At 47.7% G+C, this 21,538-nt stretch overlaps 2 protein-coding genes and 1 long non-coding RNA gene across 5 annotated transcripts in view; 1 reads left to right on the plus strand and 2 right to left on the minus strand.

Annotated features, from left to right (window-relative positions):
• ZXDC (ZXD family zinc finger C) overlaps positions 1 to 15,095 on the minus strand; it is a 32,647-nt gene extending 17,552 nt beyond the window's left edge. For 2 of the 3 annotated variants that reach the window (XM_084766369.1, XM_084766368.1), the window contains exons 1-6: positions 13,985 to 15,095; positions 11,729 to 11,881; positions 11,560 to 11,638; positions 10,673 to 10,803; positions 4,770 to 4,940; positions 1,446 to 2,134 (exon numbers count right to left, since the gene is read on the minus strand). In XM_084766369.1, the coding sequence (XP_084622495.1) occupies positions 1,446 to 2,134; positions 4,770 to 4,940; positions 10,673 to 10,803; positions 11,560 to 11,638; positions 11,729 to 11,881; positions 13,985 to 14,966 (2,205 nt within the window). In that variant the 5' untranslated portion in view covers positions 14,967 to 15,095. Of the gene's footprint in view, positions 1 to 1,228; positions 2,135 to 4,769; positions 4,941 to 10,672; positions 10,804 to 11,559; positions 11,639 to 11,728; positions 11,882 to 13,984 lie in introns of all 3 variants that reach the window. The other variant, XR_014776270.1, reaches the window with a different exon arrangement.
• A 178-nt stretch (positions 15,096 to 15,273) lies between these two features.
• LOC311588592 lies at positions 15,274 to 21,538 on the plus strand. Its single transcript, XR_014776271.1, has 3 exons — positions 15,274 to 17,052; positions 19,596 to 19,741; positions 20,049 to 21,538. It is a non-coding gene; the product is annotated as an uncharacterized lncRNA (long non-coding RNA).
• The window catches only part of UROC1 (urocanate hydratase 1), a 39,856-nt gene continuing 35,868 nt past the window's right edge, over positions 17,551 to 21,538 (minus strand). The window contains exon 21 of the mRNA XM_084766370.1: positions 17,551 to 19,687. Coding sequence (XP_084622496.1) covers positions 19,547 to 19,687 — 141 coding nt within the window. The 3' untranslated portion in view covers positions 17,551 to 19,546. The remainder of the gene's footprint in view (positions 19,688 to 21,538) is intronic.

Consider the following 21,538-nt stretch of genomic DNA (forward strand, 5'->3'; position numbering starts at 1 on the left):
TGCTCAATAGTTAGCACAGGGAAATGCACATCATCTGGAGAAGTGAAGTTCATTCCTCCAAGGTCTAAATGCACTAAAATGTTTTAGAGAGGCCATTAAGAGCTGCACACTGCCCTGCTCCGTAATCACCAAGTCTTCTTGATGTGCCAGGGTTATGTCCCAGCAGCCCTGGGCAGTGTTGGCAGCAGATATCACACTGTCAAATGCCAATATAGAAAGTGTCACTAAACTCAGCAAACTTACTGAGGTGCCAGAGAAACAGCATTCAAATAGGAAATTAAAAATTTTGTGAAGCTTCATTTTTAAATCTACAAGGAGTAAAGAAAACCAGTCCTGTACAGCTCACAGGATACTGAAACCCACTCATGACACCATTTCCAATCAGAGAAGCAAGGGAGCCCAATGCCACATAGCTAGCAAGAGAACAAACAAGGGCAGTCCAAATTCTGCTGGCTCTTCCACCTCCACCCACAGCTAGTCTCTGAGACCCAGAAAGGCATGGAGTGCCAAGGACAGGCTTCCCACTTGCTCTGGCCTGTGGTTACCTCCAGTCCCTGTCTAGTCACCTGTTGCTCTTAGCAACTGCTGTGGTGGCCTAAGCAGAGGCTGGCAAGTGCATCTCTGACACCAACAAGCCAGACACTAGAAACGAAGAGACAGATCGTGATGCTCTCATACCAAGAGAAATGCAAGTCGGCTCCAGTAGGTTGGTTACTAGGTACCCTCACATTTGATCCCAATTCACAACTTAGTATTTTATGCTTTGGTAAGGTAAGATATATGAATCTTAACATGATAAATGTCAAAACAAAATTCAACCAGCATTACAAAGAAATCTGTATGATCATTTCCATTGTAAACTGAGGAAAGTCAGACTCTCTCTAAAAATCTTTGTTACTTTAAATTAGATTATATTAAAGGTATAATTGATATAAATATAGAATACAATAACTGTCCAGCCTCAAAATTGAAGTGTTATAATCCTTCAAGAATGAAGGCTCAGGAATCATGATTCAATTCTAATAAAAACATCCTGACGTAGCTCTCAGGTTCCCAGTGAACTGTTAAGACGATTGATGCCGGCATTGCTCTTCTGGTACTTGTCACTATGTGAAAAGCACGAAGGAATATTTCAATAGTAGGAAATGCCTCAAGTTTTCTCAAGAAAACTGTATAAAATTGCAGAACTCAAAAGAACCTTAGAAACCATGTAGCCAAGCCTCCTTACTTTAGAAATAACTGAGGATTTGGGACTAAGATAGGTTACTGTAAAATGTCAATTCCAGACTCAAGGTCAAAGTCAGGCTTCTAGACCATTGCCCGGGCTCCATTGTCCTTCTGCACACCTGAAAGAACCATCTGCATAGACAGGATTCATCCCAAACATGATCCAAGTGCATTAGGGGAGTGAGCTAGTGGTGGTGATGGAATAGAGTGCTTCATACCAAGTAGAAACTGCCGGTGCTAGCACTGGGCTCTGAGTCCTTTTGAGTCCCTGGCCTCTCTGAAGAGCTGGACAGCATAGACTGGGATGGCCCGAGGCTTTCTTCCTGCCCCTGGACCATATCTGGGACAGAAGGCAAGTCTTGTTCCATCTTTATTGGAACCAGCAGATCTGGGACATTGGCAGTTTCTTGTGTGGTGCCTGAGGAAGTTGGTGTGCTGTCTGGTGCTGTCAAGTTATTGCTGGGGGTCAAAGCTGGCAGGTCTTGACCCAAGTTCCTCACAGGCAGAGCCACCAGACAGCCTACTGCTCCTGTGCTCATGGCCTGTGAATCATCTGCACCAAAGCTGCCTGGCTGGAGAACTGTGGCTGATGTCCCAAGAACAAGAGGACTGTCCAAACTTGGAGGCATATCACTGTGGGCCACCAGAACCAGGGGGTCTATTGACCCTAAGGAATTAGTAGTAGTAGGGAGATTCCCTCCCAGAGAAGAGCTCACAGAGGTGACATCAATGGTGAGGATTCCAGAGTTCAGGGCATCATCTGACCCAGATGCCGAACTGCCACTGTTAGCAGGTGTGTCAGAGAAAAGTGCTGCTAAATCTATGTTGGTGAGCTCACTTTGGCCCGGGCTACTCAGTTCACTGCTGGGTGTGAGAGAACTTGGAGCTTCCAGCTGAGGTACAAGATCTGCAAAAGCAAAGGATAGTCCAGTTACTATCTTGCCAAACTGAGAAATCTTTCTGCTTTGGGGTGCTAGCAGCCACCCTTTGAAGCAACACTGACTACCCTTTCAGTAGACCTTGTCCCCAGGGTAAAGACTGGACCTACTATTGGCACACAGTGAATAGCAGATACCAAAGGAAGGGCTCGCCTGACAACAGGTACTTCAGCTAATATTTTATATCCTCCAGCTGTCTTCGTGCTTCAAAGCCTGTCCTTCCACCGATACTGGAGTTGCTAGCCAAAAGGTTTCAATCCATCCCACAGCATGACGCCTCCATAAGTCAGCTCTAAGATTAACTCTGGCTCTGGGGTATTTCTGCAATTAGCCTCAGTCATCTCAGGTCTTATTAAACTCTGCCCTGTTGTACATCTACCATCAGATTGCTTTGAGTCATCTGTGGTTAATCAGGAATAAAACTGGGTTGAAAGCTCCAGGGTTAGGCAGACTCATGGAGCTCACATCAGGCCCTCTCATGCCCTCACTGCAGCTTCTGAACTGGCCCAGTGCCTGAAGCAGAGGGAAGGGCTCTCAGTTCTGTTTCCTGTCCATCAACTGTTTGCTAACCACAAATGCATACTTTCCAAGCATGAAGACCAGGTCAGAGTGCATACTGCATATTTTTTGGGAGGGTGGGGGAAGGGGCTCGAGACAGTATTCTCTGTGTAGCCCTAGCTGTCCTTGAATTTGCTCTGTATACTAGGCTGGCCTCTGCCTCCCAAGTGCTGGGATTAAAGGCATGGACCACCACCACCAGGCTATATAATGCATTTTAAACTCACACTTACAAAAGACATCTAGTCTAGATGTGAGAACAAAAATCAAAGTCAGAATCTATCTTTAGTTGCCATATCACAAAGTTTCTTCAATAGTCTCTCAGTATCAATACAACATTCTGAGGAAATGGAAGTCATTTTTTCTAGAAAGGGAAACAGAAAACCTGTTACTTCTCAAAATTAAAAACAAATAAATATATATCTTGATGATTCTGGTCTTTGTGGAGAGTGATTCTGGTGGAACAAAGATACCAACTCACTAAAAACAAATCTCCCACTTAACCTTTTATTAGTTCCATAAATGTCAACCAGAGAATCGGTATGAATAGATACACAAGAGAAACTCACGAACTAAGCACAAGTGCATTAACGGTTAGGACTGTGGTTTTGGGAGGCAAATAGATCCTAGTAAAGACCCTGGCTGAGCACTTTGTCTTGGTGTCACCTTGGCAAGTCTTTCTGCATCAGCAGGACCACTCTGAGGCGAGCTGAAACACAACCTAGCCGTCATAGGCAGCCCTCTCCTGACAATGGGCAGGATGAATGGAACATGAGTCAGCCAATGTGTATCATAAGCTGGTCTGCTAAGAGGGCCTCTCACCCACCCAGAGTTTAAGGAAAACTCCTGTGAAGTAACTTGAATTAGCCAGCTTAGGGAAAGGGAGATGCAGCTTGAGAGGCAGTATCAGGCAAGGCCTGTGTGGTCACATAGCTCCAGCTCAGAGCTCAAGAGGGACAGTGGTTGAGAGCCTCTGGGAAGAAAAGTGACACCCTTTGTCAGGAAGTGTACAAGACACACTCTGCTTGTCCTCAAGGAACTCAACAGACTAGCAGGAGGGCAACTGCTTTTATGGTGCAGAATTGCAACTGCTGTGGCAAGAAGTCACAGTGCCTGAAATCCAAAGGACAGACTAAATAGCCACCTCTCCCAAGAGAAGAACACAAATCTTCACTAGCTCCAGCTGCTCGGGCCCTGCACCAGGTGCTGTAACCAAGAGTGACTCAATATCACCTTCCTTGTTTTCAAAGCTCAGGGAAACAGGGCTCAAAGATTGCCTGCTCAGATCCCAACTGGGAAAAAGCTAAATGGTACTGCCTGCTTCACACACTGCAGTGAGGGGGAAACGATAAGCAACACACATGGCCTCCACCAAGTTACCTTACCAGGAGCAGAACCCACCAGAAAGAACTGTCTCTGTGAATGCACTAGAGAGAGGCAGCAGTGGTGTCACACTTACATTCTTGATGTCTTGCCTATGACTGTAGACCTAGAGGGGCTGGTTTCTAAGTGCTGTACCACAGATGCTGAATGTCAGGTCCTACATGCTCAGCATCCTCCCCTCAGCATGCCTTTGACCACTATCATGGTGCCTCTCTCATCCCCCAGCCCATTCTGGAGACACAACTCTGCTCTGGGTTTGGAGGGCTTCCTGTTCACCTGTAGAACAGAGTCATCTGTGTAGGATCCACTGTCTCCTAAGACCAGGAGGAAGAGACAGGCTTCAGTGCTCAGAAATGATGAACATGACAAGACAGACTCAGAATGCACATACAGGGCAAAGGGCCCAGCTGCAGACAGGCTTAGAGCACATTTGAAGGGGAGAACTTTACATGCTTGGGCAAAATGGGGACCAAGGGGCTGTGGTAAGATAAGGGTAGCAGGAGGGGAGAAAACCCAAAGGTCTCAGGGCTGTGTGGTAACCCACAGGCCTAACTTCATAGTTTACACATGACTGAGAGGTGGGGGGCGCGGGGGGCACCATTCATATTCTCTCACGCTCAAGCATATACTTCTTTGCAACTCACAGGTGCCACAATCACTGACCTTGGCGCCGGCTGTGTTGCCGCACCATGTGCGCCTTCATACTGTGCTTGGAGGTGAACAGTCGGTTGCAGCTGGACACTGGGCAGCGGCTTTTTGGAGCGCCCACGTCCTGTAGATGTTTCTTAGAATGAATGTACAAACTACTGCGAGCTGAGAACCTGGCACAGCACCCTGGAACATAGAGGGAACCAGAGTTACACCCGAGGACGATCAAGGATACTTCCTAACAACATCAGAAATGACACTGGACTAGTAAGACCATTCAGAAGGAAGGTGTTTGCCACCCAAGTCTAGTGACCTGAGTTTGATTTCTGGAACACACATAAAGGTCGAAGAAAGGAAACAACTGTACAAAGTTGTCCACTGACCTCCATGTATGCACTGCGACCCATTGTGCCACATGCAACCCCCACCCCACCATAGCAATTAAGAATCATGTGCTGAGTAGTTTTATGTCAACTTGATACAAGCTAGAACAATCTGAGAGGAATGAACCTCATGAGAAAACACTCCCATAAGATCAGGTTACAGGCAAGCCTGTAGGGCATTTTCTTAATTAGTGATATGTGGGAGGGCCCAGTGCATTATGGGTGGTATCACTTTGGGTTGGTGGTCCTGGGTTCTATAAGAAAGCAGGCTGAGCAAGCCACAAGGAGCAAGCCAGTAAGCAGCACCCTCCGTGGACTCTTTGTCAGCTCCTGCCTCCAGGTTCCCTCCTGATTTGCTCTCCTTCAGTAGATTGTAATTCAAGCCAAAGAAATCCTTTCACCCCAAGGTGCTTTGGTCATGGTGTTTCATCACAGCAATAGTAACCCTAACTAAGACAGAATTAAGTCAGTGGAAACTACAACCCAATCCACTCAGGATGACAAAGGGCTCAGGTCCTTTGTGAATGAAGGTATGGGTCACTTCTTAAGGAAACAAAACAAAACATTAAAAAAAATCAAGACCTGCTGAGGGTGGTGGAAATACAGAATGGGTATTAGAGGAAGGTAGTTATAAATACCAGCTAAGGCCACATGACCAGTCACAAAACTGAGGATAACTGGCATGTATTTCTGTCACATTTTTGTTAAGAATGTATTTGTAAAGATATTTGTATTCTTTCCTAGATGTCTATATTATGCTGTGTAACACCAATTGAGATTATCAGTGGCTATCACATGTAAATTATAACATAATAAAAAGAATGGCCCTCAAGGGACACTACCTGTTTTAAGATATATATTGTACTTGCAACTGCCATGGGATAGCGGTAGCATGGTAGGAGTATTTATAACCTGGTTATTAGTTTCATTTGGTAATAAAACATGACATAAGGAGATATGATTGTATGTCAAGCTAAGAAGGAGTGAATTTGTGATGTCTACTCTTAGTTGTCACCTTGGTTACATCTAAAATTAACTGTGACCTTGATTAGATCACACCTTCTGGAAGCAGCCTATATAAAAGGCCAAGGAAGCTGAAAGCTTTTGTTTTTTGCCTGCTTGCCCTCACTCTCACTGTCAAGCTTATCTATCCTGATAAACTTGAATATAAACTGATAATACCTGAAGGTATTCCTTCACTGGCATTAGATTCTATTTCTTAAAAATTCCAATGTATACTGAAGACTAGCTGAGACATTCGGCCTTGTGGGCTGAACAACTGGGTCCTTGGACTTTCCCTTAGGAGACAGCCGCTATTGGACTAGCTGGACCACAGCCTGTGAGCCACTCTATTAACCCTCCTTTAATATATTTATAGATTAATTGAAGCTGTTCTGTTCCTCTAGAGAACTTAACTAACACAAATCATGACACTATGTTCCCAAGCACTGGCACTGATGAGTGACATATACCAAATGCCCTAGGAGGAACACAAGCGATAAAGGAAAAACTATAAAGGAATATGCAGACCATGAGGTAGTCAGTCTGAGACATACCACCTGATCAAGCTCCCTCTGCCTGTTTGCTCTACCCACTACTCAGAGTTAAGTGGAAACAACTACTCTAGTCAAAGTTCAGCTGCAAAAATGTATACCGATCACCCCTATTAAGCTATTTAAAAAATATATGATCCTACAGCACTAAAGATTAGTGGTCAGCACAAGGCCAAAGACAAGCCTGCCCACTTCACCTCTGTGTAGCCTGGAGAGTGAGCAAATGTCCTTAGGTCACAGAGAAGTGGAGCCAGAGCTGGCATTCCCCAGCTTACACACTGAGCTGGCTCACAGTCAGATCTGGATTCTAGTGCTAGAGGGAACACACATTTACAGTCACCTTCCTTCATCCGTGACTGCTGTCATTTAGTGCTCTGTCCTTCACAGACCCAGGAAGGGGAGGTAGAGTTCTTTAGTTCAGGGGCTTGTGAGTTGTCTGAGTCAGAACAAAACCAATGCTGGAATAAAGAATGCTGTAGAAAAAGATTGAGGCACAAGTGCCTGAGCAAGGGGCAGTGGGGGGCTTGCCCCTGGTGAGTGGTGGGGTCAGGCCTTGGAGCAGATGGGTCTCAGGGCCTAGGGAGCTGCCCGGCTAAGGCTGTCTGCACTGCAACCCTTGTCTGCTCCATGGCCACAGATAAGCTGACCTTTTGCAGAACAGCTCTTCCTTGTCTGTAAAATGAGGTGCATGGAGGGCAAGATAAGGAACAGACTCAACTCTTATCTAGAAACACGTTTAAGTACCATTTGAGAATGAAGTTAAATGCCAAGTTGCACAGAGACAGCCAGGGCCCTTCCTCATATGGCCCTATTTGTCCTTAAATAGCCCAACTGCAGGTCCCGTGCACTGGCACTGCCTACCATCCTGAGGATGTGCCCCATGTCATTCTCAACACTTAATTCAGTAAGAAGGAGGTCTGGAGTCTTTGTGCCAGGCTCCACTGCCTTGTGCAGAGACTTTGACCAAGCCCTGTCACACATCTCTCTGCTGAGACTCATTATCTTTTTTAATTAATTTTTTTGTTTTTTACATATATATTTATATTATTATACATATATACAATAAACTACCTACAGCAAGAAGAACCATGAAACAATCAGTAATTTTACAAATGTTACATTATAGTGCTTTGGCTATTTGTATTTGGCAGCCTTGAAGAAAGAAAGAATGACACCCAATTTCCTTTAAGGGGGGTTGGATAGGTTTTTGGTTGCTCTCTTGGGCAACAGATGTTTATTTTCAATGGGAGTTAGTTATAAGTTATTATTGGTCTTAAAGAGAAAACAAGGTTGGATTCAGAGATGTCTCTTTTCCTTTATCTTCCATTCTTAGGTTTGGAGATAGGGGTTGAAAAGAAAGAAGGGGGAATATAGAAATATATAGGGAGGATAGGACAAAAAGTGGATTAGTGAACCTATGCCTCAACTTAATGCCTTAATTGTTACTCACAAGGTTATTTTTAATTCACTGATACAGAATTTTGTATATAGATGCACAATAAGTTTAATTTTAGATACACTGGTAAAGAATTCAAATTTAAGATTATTCTTCACGCACTATATTTCTACTCTAATGTGCAGTATTGTACCCATACAACTCAATTATAATACAAGGTTTACTTCCAACTTTGAGACTCATTATCTTAATGGCTCAAAGCTCCTTGAGAACTTCAAAAACAAATGTTCCCACTTCAATAGTGAACTGCCCTTTCTTCTTCCCCGAATCCTTCCCAGAAGAACTATCAAAATAAGCAGTCCTTTGCCTCCTGCTCAGCAGCTCTGCCTGAGTGACCCTGTTAAAACATGCCCACCAACACAAAATGACACTAGCAGGCCTCCGCATTCTGAGTTGGTCCTCCACAGACACCCTTGTGGCTCAGCACCCACCCTGCCTTCACAGTTCCCATCAGGGCAACCTTTCCACTGTTCTACCACATCTGTGGCTCTCCATTGTGGCTCACCTAGGCTTAGAAACAGAAAACAAAACTCCACCTGATAACAACCACTACAACTATCAGAACTTATAAGCGTCAATGCTTTACAAGCTTTAAAAGTTGCAATCAGTTGAATCCTTGTAAGAACCCTATACAGTTTTGTTTACTTTATGCCATGCAAGTGGCAGACTCGGGACTTGAATTCAGAATTCCCACTTTCTTTTTCTTTTTTTTTTTTCTTTTCTTTTCTTTCTTTCTTTCTTTTTTTTTTTTTTTGAGACAGGGTTTCTCTATGTTATCTTGGCCTTCCTGGACTCACTTTGTAGACCAGGCTGGCCTCGAACTCACAGGGATCCACCCGCCTCAGCCTCCTGAGTGCTGGGATTAAAGGCGTGCACCACCACGCCTGGCCTAGAATTCCCACTTTCAATTGGAAGTTTATCCTCTTGCAGGGGTTAAATGAGGACCTGCATGCTACTTGCTTCACCCAAAGTCCAACCTGTCCTTTAAGCCAGTAGCAGGCACATGGTCTATTTTCTGAGCACCTTTGGTCAAGCTGAGCATTTTATCATTGTATGTACCATGTGACCAAAGTCTTCTCCCATTCCAACCTCAACTGACACACTAATTTCAACTACTGGCTCTCCTTCACCCAGGTCCAAATCATTACAGCAGGCTTTGACTTGTAGTTTTGCTGTTGATGGGATTCTCTTCCTTCCTGCTGTCAGCCCTGAGCCTAGAAACAACTGTCTAACCAAGATGACTGCCTCTCCACAGAGCAGAGTGGGCCTCGGCTCCAATATGTGCTGCTATTGCCCTGTGGATTCTCCCTACTGGTCTTTCTGCTTCCAACAGCCATCCTTTAATGTCTGTCTAGCTCTTCCCCTCTTAAGCTGATAGGAAATTCACACTCCCCTCAAGAACAGTACTGGATGAACCGCTGACGCTCTGAGCAGCCTGCATGTTCCTGTTTACCTGTCCACATTTACAACTGGTGTGGTAATAGGAGGCAGAACTTGATCACCCCATTTGCATTATGTTCAGTATGTTGTAAGAACCAGTGTTGGCTTTATTATCCTTCTCCAGCCAAGATACCTAAAGTTCACAGATTCAGCTAAGGGTATAACTTTAAGGCCTAGTTGACTCACCCTGGATGGCTCCTTCTTTAGTGGACCTTCAACTAGGGCAGGTTTGGCATAAATAGGCCATACAAATTTTGGCAAATAAATCACACTTTTAACATTTTAAAGAAAAAGTCCTGTGCTAGCTAGTTTTATGTCAACCTGACACAAACTAGAGTTTTTGAAAGAAGGAATTTCAACTGAGGAAAATGTCTCTTTAACATTGGTCTGTGGGCATGTCTATGAGGCATTTTCTTGATTGACAATTGATGTGGCAGGGCCAAACTGATCGTGGGTAGTACCACACTTGGGCTGTGGCCCTGGATGCTATAAGAAAGGAAGCTGAGTAATCCATAAAAGAAAGCCAGTGACCAGAACTTCCCTATGGCTTTTGCATCAGCACCTGCATCTGTCCCTTCCTTGAGTTCCTGACCTGACTTTCTTTGACAAGGGACTGTAACATAGCAGTATAAGCTGAAGTGCTCTTCAAGTTGCTTTTGGTCATGGTGTTTTATCACAGCAACAGAAACCCTAAAACAAAGCCTCATGTATATCCTTATTTTAAAAAACTTAGATATGCTTTATTTCTTTCCAGGTGCAACAAGGCTAGCTACTTGTCACTTCGTGAGCCCAAGCTATGTGCCAGACCACATATAAAGAAGCATTCTTCTCCTCACTTTACCTGTTCCTCATAATCACCAAGTTAAACAGGTAGTGGAGCTAGAGCTTCAGACTGAGTGGCAGGGTAGAACACAAACATGTACCTCTTCCAATACACTCCTAAGTCAGTGTGCATGCACTCTCAACCAACCAAACAAATACAGTGCTGCAATTGGCAATTAATTAGTGATTCTACAACTGAAACTTATAGCTTAACATGAGTGTTGCTGTGGCACTTTATACCCAAAGTAACATTTTAAATGCTACCTTCCACAGGGCACTCAAATGGCTTTGTTCCCAGGTGGGTGATACTGTGGCCCTTCAGATGCTCTGCTCTAGTGAATGACTTGCCACAGCCTTCCACAGGGCATGTGAACCTCCGGTCATCATCATGTTTCCTGAAACAAAAAAATGAGGAAACAATTATTACTCATAGGCATGAAGCTTTAGACCCAGAAATAGTATGCTCTCTCTATGAACTTCGGTATGTCCACAAAGGGTTTATATAGCAGCCCCATAATCAGAAATCCCACTTTGATAGTAAGCCAGACACAGAACAATTAGTGCTACAACAATCTAGGAAGACCTGAGTTCCAAAGGAGAGAATAAAGCAATCTAAACTGTTTAGAAGTCTCTATGAGCAATGTGCTTTCTGATCCACAGATAGCAAGAAACCACACTTGCATGGCTCGGCAGCAGTAGGAAAGAACCCTTTGTAAAGACTGTCTTTTTCTAAGTGATGCTGTCATTCTGAGCACCTCAGGCCCCAGTTATGCAGATATACTTAGGGCACCCACCCTCTCCGAGTCTATATAATACCAGTGTCAGAGCTGTGGCCAGGATGAAATAAGCAACACTCAACATCAAGAGTATACAGACCCCTAGTTGTCATCATTATTGAAAGTTTGCAAGAACATGAAGAAGAGTATTTTTCAACATTTAAAGGGAAAAAGTGTCATTGTATTGATGGTATGTTATACAGGAAACAATTGTTGTCAAGAGAAGAGATTCTTAATGCTTTTCTTACAGTTTTCTGATTTTCTAAAACATTGACACTGAGCTCCACTTTAAACTGCCTGAAATCTGCAAGCAATTCTTCACTAGAAGTGGTCTGTGATACATATAGAACCTAAATACCAAAATGCCAGGTTTACCTTTTGTGCCTTAGAAGTTTGGACATACTGGTGAAGGTCCAGCCACAACTGTCTGAGTCACAAATAAACGGTCTTTCACCTTGTAAGAGAAAAAAACAACAGCATAACTATGAATGTCATAGTTGGCAGCAAGCATGTGTCCACACATGGCGCATACTCCAGCTTATACCTGTGTGACTTCGCAGGTGAATTTTCAGTCTGCAGGCTTTGTCATATTGTTTATTGCATCCAGGAAAGGAACAGGAAAAGAGCTCTTGTTCCCTGAAGTGGGCTCTGTTATGGGAAAACAGGGCACTCACTGTGATGAATGTCTTCTCACAGCCTGAATGAAGAAAGCACAAGCTCAGATCACAGGACAAACGCACACTGTACAGTTTACACTGTCTATAGCCCTGGGGTTCATTCACAATGAGCAGACAAGGAAAGACATGACTGGGAAAGCATCTCTGCAAAGCCCTGTCTACCAATACTGAGCCTTCTAGATGCTACAGCAGGGGCAGCACACACAGACCACCTGTTGCAGTGTGATGTAGAGATGGCACAAGTGATTAAGAGGATGTCCTCCAACTATTCAGCCTTTGCTAGCCAGTTCTGTAGCCAACTCTGCATAAACTATGTGTGTCTCCCACAAACTCAGTTGGCAATGCAGTCTGAAACCCAAGAAATCAGCAGGACAAATTGAACACTAATGATCAAGATTTAGTCTGATTCAGCTTTGCAGGGCTACAACCATCTCACTAGCTCAGATTTTCCATCCCATTGGGGTGATACTGCATCCTTCACACTTGCAATTTCCTTCAGCCTCTGTAACTGGCGCCCCACATCTTTCTCTTTTACCCATTTCCTCAGGTTCTTGTTAACTTCACTTTTGTCCTCACAGCCCCAACCCACCCCATCCCATCTGCCCAAGCAATCTACACTTAAGTAATTCCTACATCAACACTTCTTTGACAAAAATGTTTGGTACTCAAGCAAGGTGGAAAATAAAAAGCTGAAAGATGTTTAGAAGGTATCTTTGTTGCAGCTCTTTCTCAGACTCTCTAAAATGCAATCACCATGACTGAGAAGCACTGCACAATACTACATAAAAGTAGCAGCCCAGGGAATTTCTATCCTATCCAAAAGTCCTCTTCCTTATTTCTTCAATCTGTCTGCTTTGCTACTTAGTATAGAAGTGATTAGGTTAATCTGAACACTAGCGTTCTCTGCCTTAGCAACAGCCCTCACCAGCCCCCATCAATAGGCATGCTCTTTTACCTTGATCTTTTACTTGAAGCCATCCACCATTCCCACTGCCACTTCCTGGCTCCTATTGTCAAAAGAACCCCTCCCTGACTAGACGCTTAATGATGCTCCCCTGATCCCTCTACCAGCTTCTATGTAAGTCCAACTGATCAGCCAACACGAGAACAGCAGAGGCGCCTCATGAGCTGAAGTAAGGGGATCCCTGTTCTTCCAGTATGACACACAGAATGGTGAGACCCGCGGCCACCATTCCCACATCAGGAAACCAGAGCAGACGGTTTTCAATCAGCAGCCTGATGACTTCTACATAGTACTGTATCAGACAGTCTGTGGGCACTTAAGAATACAATACTAGAATCTGTTGCTAAACCCCACATATGAGTATACTCTACAATGCACGTGTTAACTACAGCAGAGTGTATATACATGTTAATGTGCATGCTAGATGCTGGCTAACAGTAAGGAAGAACCTGAGGATCTGTCAGAAATAAAGACACAAAAACAGATATGCCATACACCTGACGATGGTGGCTACAGAGGCCCACCCTGGTGAAGGAGCATCACTCTACGCATAATACTGGGAAGGATAAAAGTTTGATTCAAAGTATAAGGTGTCCGTTAATCAGTTGGGCTTTCATAGAGGCTGGAGTATTTAAAGGTGGCGTATTTAGCCGTCTGTGTCTTGGATTCTGACTCATCTAGTATTTTTTTTTCCTTGAGACAGCGTGTCTCTGTGTAGCCTTTCTGTCCTGGACTTGCTTTATAGACCAGACTGGGCTCGAACTCATAGAGATCAGCCTGCCTCTGCCTCCCTGAATGACGGGATTAAAGGCGTGCACGACTGTGTTCATCCGAGTAGATTGGGAAAAATAAAGACTCCTCAACTGAACTCTGAGAAAGTGGTCGCTTTCAGTGGAAGCATCTTAACAAAGGGTTTGTCGCCTCCCCCAGGATAGCTGTGACTATGCATGCCACTTCCCCCTAGGAAACCAGAGCTTCGTATCCAACTACCCCAAAGGAATCTGAACACAAACACGGGAGTGTTTTCTTTGCTCGCTTCTAACGTAGGTCAGGATACGTCCCGGTAAACCCTGTCCAAACAGCGACTCGGAGCTCGGCCCTTGGGCCCAGACACCTTTGGGTACCGCCAGCCCCCGCAAGGTCCCCGACCAGCGCTCACCTGGGAAATCACACTTGTAGGGCCGCTCGGGCTCGAAGTGGCTGCGCTGGTGGGAGTTGAGCTTGGCGTGTGTGGGGAAGCGCTCGGCGCACACCTCGCACTTGAACAGGCTCTCCTGCTCGTGGCCCTTCATGTGCGCCTTGAGGTTGTACACCGTGGTGAACTTCTTGCCACAGCCGCCCACGGGGCAGCCGAAGGGCCGCAGCTTGTCGTGCGACTGCAGGTGTCGTTTGAGCTTGTAGGAGGTGGTGAAGGCCCAGCCGCAGCCATCCAGCGGGCACTTGAAAGGCCGCCGGCCCTGGAGGCTGCCGTGCGTCAGCAGGTGCACCTTCAACTGGTGCTTCTTGGCGAAGCTCAGCGCGCACTGCGGCTCGGGACAGCGGTAGGCTGGAGAGCCGGCGCTGGCGGCCACCGGCCCGCGGCGGGACGCAACAGCGCTCGCGGGCTCCAGGCCCGGGGTGTTCTCAGGATGCAGGCCCGGGGCGGCTGGCGCGGGCGCGGCGGCGGCCAGCGTGAAGACCCCGCGATCGAAGCGCACCAAGAGGTCCTGGTTGTGGATGGTGACGGTGCCTGCCAGAGCCGAGCCGGGGGCGGCGGCGGTCGGGACCTGTTCCGTGGGGCTCGCGCCGGGGCCGGGCTCTGCCTCCTCCTGCCCGTGGGCGTCGGCCGCGCGCGGCACTTCCAGCAGGACCACGAAAGAGTCGCCGCCGTCCTCGGAGGGCGGCGGGCTCGACTCCGGGGCCTCGTCCTGACGCGGCCCGGGCCCGCCATCTTCCGGGCCCCTCAGCAGCAGCAGGCGGCGGCGCCCGGGACCAGCACCGAGGGACGGCCCCGCGCCGCGGCGAAGTCGGCTTGGGCCACCGCCATGTTGGTCTCCGCGCACGGCCGGGGCGGCGAGCACGGCCGGGAGGTCCATCCTAGGCCCAGCTGAGGCGTCCGAGCCGCAGCTACTGGAGAAGAGCGGCCCCGACTTGCCAGGCATGCGCGCGACACCCAGGTCCCGCCCCCACCACCCCTCCGGGAGTTTCTGTCAAAGCCAGGAGTAGAGTACAGCCTAGCATCGCATCTCCAGCTGCGCGTGCGCAGGAGCCGTGGGCGTGGCGCGCGAGGGCTGTCGGGACTGTGGTCACGAGGGCGCCGGGGGCTGGGGCAGGGGCGGGGCTTTCAACTTAAGTGTGCTTTGGTTTGAGTCCCAGCTTGGAAAAAGGATCTTCAGCCTTTGGCTCTTACTCTTGCATCTGGGTGGTGCAAAGGAAGGAAAGCTAATCGCGCTTCCTAAGAGTTCCTTGTGCTCTCTTTGCTTTGAAAGTACGAGCTGATTCAATCTGTGATTGCCAGGTGTGAGGAAACAGGTTTACTTGCTGCCACATGGCTCAGAACTGGCAGTTGGGCTTTGAATGTCTCCACTTTGCTTGCCATCTCCTCTATGATCTCGCTGAAGTGCACGTCTACCTGCTGCTTCTGTGCCACAGACCTGGTTTGCCCTGTAGCCGGTCCTAATGGGATCCCTGCTAAACCACCGAGGGCGTTCCTTCCCTTGATTCCTGGACACGGTGTTAGCAGTGCGGTTACTGGTTGTTCCATGGACCCTGCTGTCCGACGTTTCCCATATGGATTTATCGCAATCTCTCCACTTCTGACGTCACCACTCGAATTCAAACTTATTTCACTCCTAGATTCTCAAATAACCAAGGGACCTGTCCTGCCAACCCCCTATCCCTCTCCCCGTCCCCTGCCCCCTGCCCTGCTTTGCCAGCCTGTTTTCTGCAGGGCAGGCATTAAACTTCTGAAAGTGCAAATAGCATTAAAACTTTGCCAACCTGCCCTTTGCACCCACAGTGATTTACCCTCATCTCCCACTAATCTGCCCCTTAATTGCAAGACTATTCGCCCTTCCCCCTGTACCTCCACCAAGAGGGGTGGATGTCTACACAAAAACTACATAATATAATAACTCACCAGTGGAAACAACCCAAGTGTTCATCATCAGATGAATATGTGTTCATACAGTGGAATATTTTTGAACTGTAACCTAGAATTTTGCAAGTTATGTCGTGACCAAGCTTAATGAAAAATATTTCAGACACAAACGAGGATGTGTTATAATAATGCCATGTATATGAAAGTTCCAGAAGAGCTAAGTCTGTACAGACAGTAATTAGTGGCTGCTCGTGGCTGTAGGGGCTGGGGAATTAGGACTAGCTTCTAATAAGGATGTGTTCCCTGGGGAACAAAAGGTTTTGGCATTAGAGGTGCTGATTGAACAGACGTCCGATATACAAAAGCACTGACAGCGATGGCTCTTACGTTTCAATTAAAAATATGTTTAAAAATCAGCACAGAAACAGGAAGACCACATCTGTTAGTATGAGATGGCATTGCCTGTCTATGCATGCACTTACATACTCTGAAAAACTTTTCTAGAAAGATCCTTGATGCCACTTCTGTGGTGAGGTGGAGAAAGGGGCTCTGAGTACACCATAGATTTCCATGGGCACTATTGAGTTTATAATTAGGTGTTTGTGTGTGCGCATGCACGCCATGGCATGCGGGGGTCAGAGGGCAGCATAACAACAGTCAGTTCACTGCTTCCACCATGTAGTTTCTGGGGAGTCTAACTTGGGTCATCAGGCACCCTTTAAGCACTGACCCACCTCATTGGCCATAGTGGGTTTGTTTTAGACTACAGGCAAATATTTTAGAAATTAAAGTCTAGATTTAGGAACTATTTTTCTACAATGGAAATGTTTTGATAGTTCCTTAAAAACTTAGATATAAAACCATCAAGTGATCCCGTAGTTAGAGTTCTGGCTGCAGACCCAAGAGCTGAAAGCAGGGCTTAGGGTAGACACGTGCACATCTGGCTCACAGCAGGACTCACAGGAGCCCACAAGCCTTTCAGCGGCCGAGTGGCTAAGCAAATGTGGCCCATGATATGCAGTCCACGGAAGGGCATTCAGCTCTAGGCTGCCACATGGATGAACCCAAGGACACGACACTGGGCAAGCCAATCATAGCAGGAGAAGTGCTATGTGATGCCTCTGGAACACACAACGCATAGGAAGAGAGTACGCTGGTGGATGCCGGGGGCTGGAGAGGGGACCATGTTAGCTTGGGGGTGATGAAAAGCTCCTAGACCTGGGCGGTGGGGACTGCTGCATAGCACCATGGAGTCACTGGGCCACTGAGTTGCACGCTGGAAAGTGGTCAGGATGGTAAACTTATATGCATTTTACTACAATGCAAGGAGAAAGCAATGTGTTGGAAAGCAGTGGGCGGCATGTAGACATTATTCTCTTCTATGTTCTCTGCCTTTTCAAGGGCATCTTAGTAGTTTTAGGCCATCTGTCACTGGGTAGATTCAGCCTCCCGGGTTTCAAGGAGTCATCTTGCCTGCTCTGCACTGTGCGCTCTCCACTGTGGTTTCTCTAGGCCTCCTGACCCCGGTCTCCTTCTCCTTCCTGCTAGACTTCCCCCTCTTTTTCTTCTGCTCCCTTCAAGTTGGGGTGCTCAGGTCCTAGCTCCAGCAAGGACCAGGGAAGCCACTGTGGTTCTCAGGCAGAGGTATGGCATGCTGTTGTTGCGTTCTGCAAGGATCTCCCTAGGAGTACAATTAGGCTGAGAATGGAGGCAGGGAACCCACACAGAGGCCAGTGGGAAATCTGAGCAAGACTGGCCTCATGGGCAACAGAGGAGGCCAGTGAGAACGGAGCCCACTCCACACTCCCCAGTTAGCGTAGATTGCCTGTCCACACTGCTGTGCTGGTGCACACACCTCAGTATCTCTTCACAAGGTGGTGGCTCATTGTTTTTTTAATGCTACTATATGCATTTATCTGTTCAACTAAATTTTACGTGTGCGTGTATGTGTGTGTATGTGTGTGTGTGTGTGTGTGTGCGCGCTAAATATGTATACTACCACTGAGCCTCCCCTCAGCCTCTCTAAGAATTACATTTTTATAAACAAGCATGTTCCTGGCTTTTAGGGGGAAAAAATAGAATAGGCCCAGCCTAAACCTATATGTAGTTATAATCTCATTATATTTCAGTTACACTTATATGAAATTGAACTAAATTTACTTTAAATGAATTAAAATGTCAAAATTTACCATTCAATTTCTTGGTCACATCAGCCACATCTGAATACTGGCTGGGCCACGTGAGGTATCTGTTGTGTGGGAAGTCAAGGGCTGAAAGCTTGTGCTGACTGTTGGCTACCGTACCCTGCGCGGTGCAGGCATGTTCCTCAGCGGGGGCTTCACGGGACAACAGTGCACACACGAGGTAGGAGAGTAGAGGGGTCACCCCAGTGCTGCCTTCTGCCTGATTCTCTTCTGTGACACTACATAGAGAATAGGAAAAAGCCAAGCTTAGCTCTCAATGGAGATGCAGGTATTGTGGCTCTGCTGGCCACATTTGGAAACTGAGGCTCAGAGGCCCTGGTCCCTCACTGAGGGAGGCTCCACACCTACTTTTTGATTTAGAAAACTTTTATTTTATGCAAGAAACACAGACCAAGATACCAGAAATCAAGCTTTGACCTCAGCTCTGGCTCCGCTGGTGTGCTAGAGGCTTATGCAAAAGGTGCGCTGGGAGGCTGTGGAACCTTCAGAGGCCGGGCTGGTGGGAAGCCTTTAGGTTACAGGGACGTGGCCTTGAGGGACTGCAGGACTTGTGTCCAAGCTTCTCTTCTCCGCTTCCTGGATTATAGTGTAAGCAGTTTGTTCTGCCACGTACTCCCTTACCAGTGTCATTTGACACTGTTGCCAGAGGCCCAAAGCAATATGACTTCCTGTTCCTGGCTGGGGACATCCAGAACTGTCAGCCAAAAAAAAAAAAAAAAAAATCCCTTTTCTCTGTGTAAGTTAATTGCCTCTCAGCCTTGGCTCAGCTTAGGGGACTGCAGGAGAGGTAGCCTGGTGAAGACTGAAGGGGGCGAGGGTAGCACTGAGAGTGACCCTGAAAGCTAGTTGGATTGCAGGGCCTGGAGAAGGTGTGAGATCCCAGCTTTAAGCAAATGCAGCTCCTGCAGGATTCCACATCCCTGGGACCTCTGGACGTGCTTGGTTCTGTTCCTCAGGTTCACGCAGCTGGCCTGGAAAGTATCTTCTCTTAGCTCCACATGTTCCAGCACTTGGCCGCTTTGCCTCAGACACCGTGTTGCCCGCTCCTGCTAGCCCATTTTATGCCATGTATTTGCTTCTACTTTATCCTCAGCATCAAGGACTTGGTGTGAGCCCCGTGTGTACCTGTGTCTGGTTCTGGAACCAGGAATGGCACATTGAGAAGGTCACAGAGAACCCTGGGAGGCTGGTGCCAGCTTGGCCAGCACTCAAGGTCCCTTCCCGTCCAAGCTGGAGTTCCCTCTACTGCAGGTTTATGCCCATGAACAACCTGTCCTCGATCCAATGGTCAAAGACAAATGCTTCCACCTCGATAGGCCTCTGTGGTTCACTATGTAGGACGCTAAGAGTGCTATGTAGGGTGCAGAGTAGAGGGAGGGTGGCAAGCTGAGTGGGGAGGGCAGTGAGAAGGAGGGGGTCAAGAGGGCCCTAACTTTTCTCAGGGCCGTAGGGCCTGCTGTAGCACTTGTTCATCTGCCACCTCGTAGGGAAGTGTCACCGCCAAGCCACTATTCTCCTGCATTGTCTGGCAGATGATCTCATAGGCCTTGGGGTTCCCGGACCAGCAGCGCCGTGCCACCTGCAGAAGACAAGCATGAGATGCCGGTATCGAGATCACAGGGCTCTTCCCATGGTATCCTGCCTTGCCCCCAAACTCTAATTGGGGGACTTCAGAGTCTCCTTTGTATCTGCCCAGCTCAAGCTCAATCCTTGCTTTAAAAAAACAAAACAAATAAAACAAAACAACCAACAAACAACCAACAACAACCCATCTGGAATACATAACTGACTCACCCTCTTTTCAACCTGAAACCAGCTATTATTCCGCTGGGCCCCTCCTCCCGCCTCTAAGAATGAGCTGGCATTTATGGAGGGCACCCCTCACCACCAACCCCGGCCAGAACAAGCTCATCCCTAGCACCCATCTTTCCCCCTTTCAGAATCCTCATCACCAGCTGCAAGATCCCTCCCTAGCCTGCTTCATCCCCGATGTCCTTGGCACCATTCCCCGCTCCCCTCCAGGTGCCACCCACAATCTCCAAGCCTCCCCGCGGCCACAGCACTGCCGGCAAGGTCTCCTAGGAGGAAACCCCGTCATGGCGCACTCTGACTCCTAGTGTCTGGATGTAGAGCCCAGGCTACTGCTGAAGTGCTGAAGTTTAGTCCCTGCCTCCGGGGACAACCTCCGTCGCCCAGAGCCACTGTCTGCACTCTGGTTCTTTGCTCTGGAGTCCCTCCTCAGTTTGCTCATACCCTAGATACCTCTCCTCATCATTACCTGACCTCTATTCTCTGGTTGACCCCTTCCGGGCTGCTTGTGGCGTGGCTTGGGAGAGGAATCTGGCCCCTTTCCCCTACAGGATGCTGTGTCACTGCAGCAGTGATGGGTCATAGATTCAGGCTAAAAGGCTCATCTGGCTTCTGAAGCGTGCTCTTTGACTGCCTTTAGAGGTGGCAGTGAAGGCTGGTGTAGCTGCCTGACATGGACAAAGCTCGCCGAGCACAGCAAAAAGGAGCGCAGGGGAAGGTGTGCCTTAAAGGGGAGATCTTGAGGCGAGAGTACAGCAAAATGATGGAGCTCAGCATGCCCAAGGCCCTGGATCCCATCCCATCCCATCCTCCAAATGGTGAGTCCCCAACACCAGTGCTGGGGGGGGCACTTCAGGAGGACGGGCTGAGCCCACCACAGTCCATCTGCATGCACGGAGGCTATACCACAGTGTGGGACCAGAGACAAGGAGACCCAGAGGTGTGGAGAGCTGCGATGTGCCACGCCTTAACATGGCGCAGGCTTCCGCCTTCCGCTATCCCGACGGCGAGTGCTCTCTAAGATAAACAAGTCCTTATATGGCAAAAGGCTGTGCAAGGGTAACTGGTGATCTGATGACGAGCAGTCCTGCTCTGACGCGGACCTATGAGGAGGTGACACCTGGCATGAGCTGATTGGCCCTTGAGTTATACTTAAGCTTGGCCATTACCACTGAGCTTAATCCTGAGTAAAGATCTCGAGAAGAAGTCTGGTTGTTGGCGTCTTATTTCCGCCGGATGGTGCAGCGCCGACACAGAGGAAAGTGTGGAGATAGTTGGGAAGGGATGATGAAAAGGGAGCCCGGGGGCCTGATGAGATGGTTCAACAGTTAAAAGCACTGGCTGCTCTTTCAGAGGACCCAGGTTCAGTTCCCAGCACCCACATGGTGCCTCACATGCATCAGTATCTCTAGTTCCAAGAGACATGGTGTGCTCTTCTGACCCCCAAGGCTTTGAGGCACACACATGGTCACACACGTGCAGGCCAAAACACCCATACACACAAAATCAAATAAAAATAAATACATTTTTAAAAGGAGCCCTGGCAGGAAGTAGAAGCCCTAACTAGGAAGGAACCGGAACTACAGCCCAGACTTCTAACCTGCGTAGGCAACGCCATGGA

This window comes from Acomys minous, assembly GCF_964271855.1.
Source record: "Acomys minous genome assembly, chromosome: 17".
Taxonomy (NCBI): Eukaryota; Metazoa; Chordata; class Mammalia; order Rodentia; family Muridae; genus Acomys; species Acomys minous.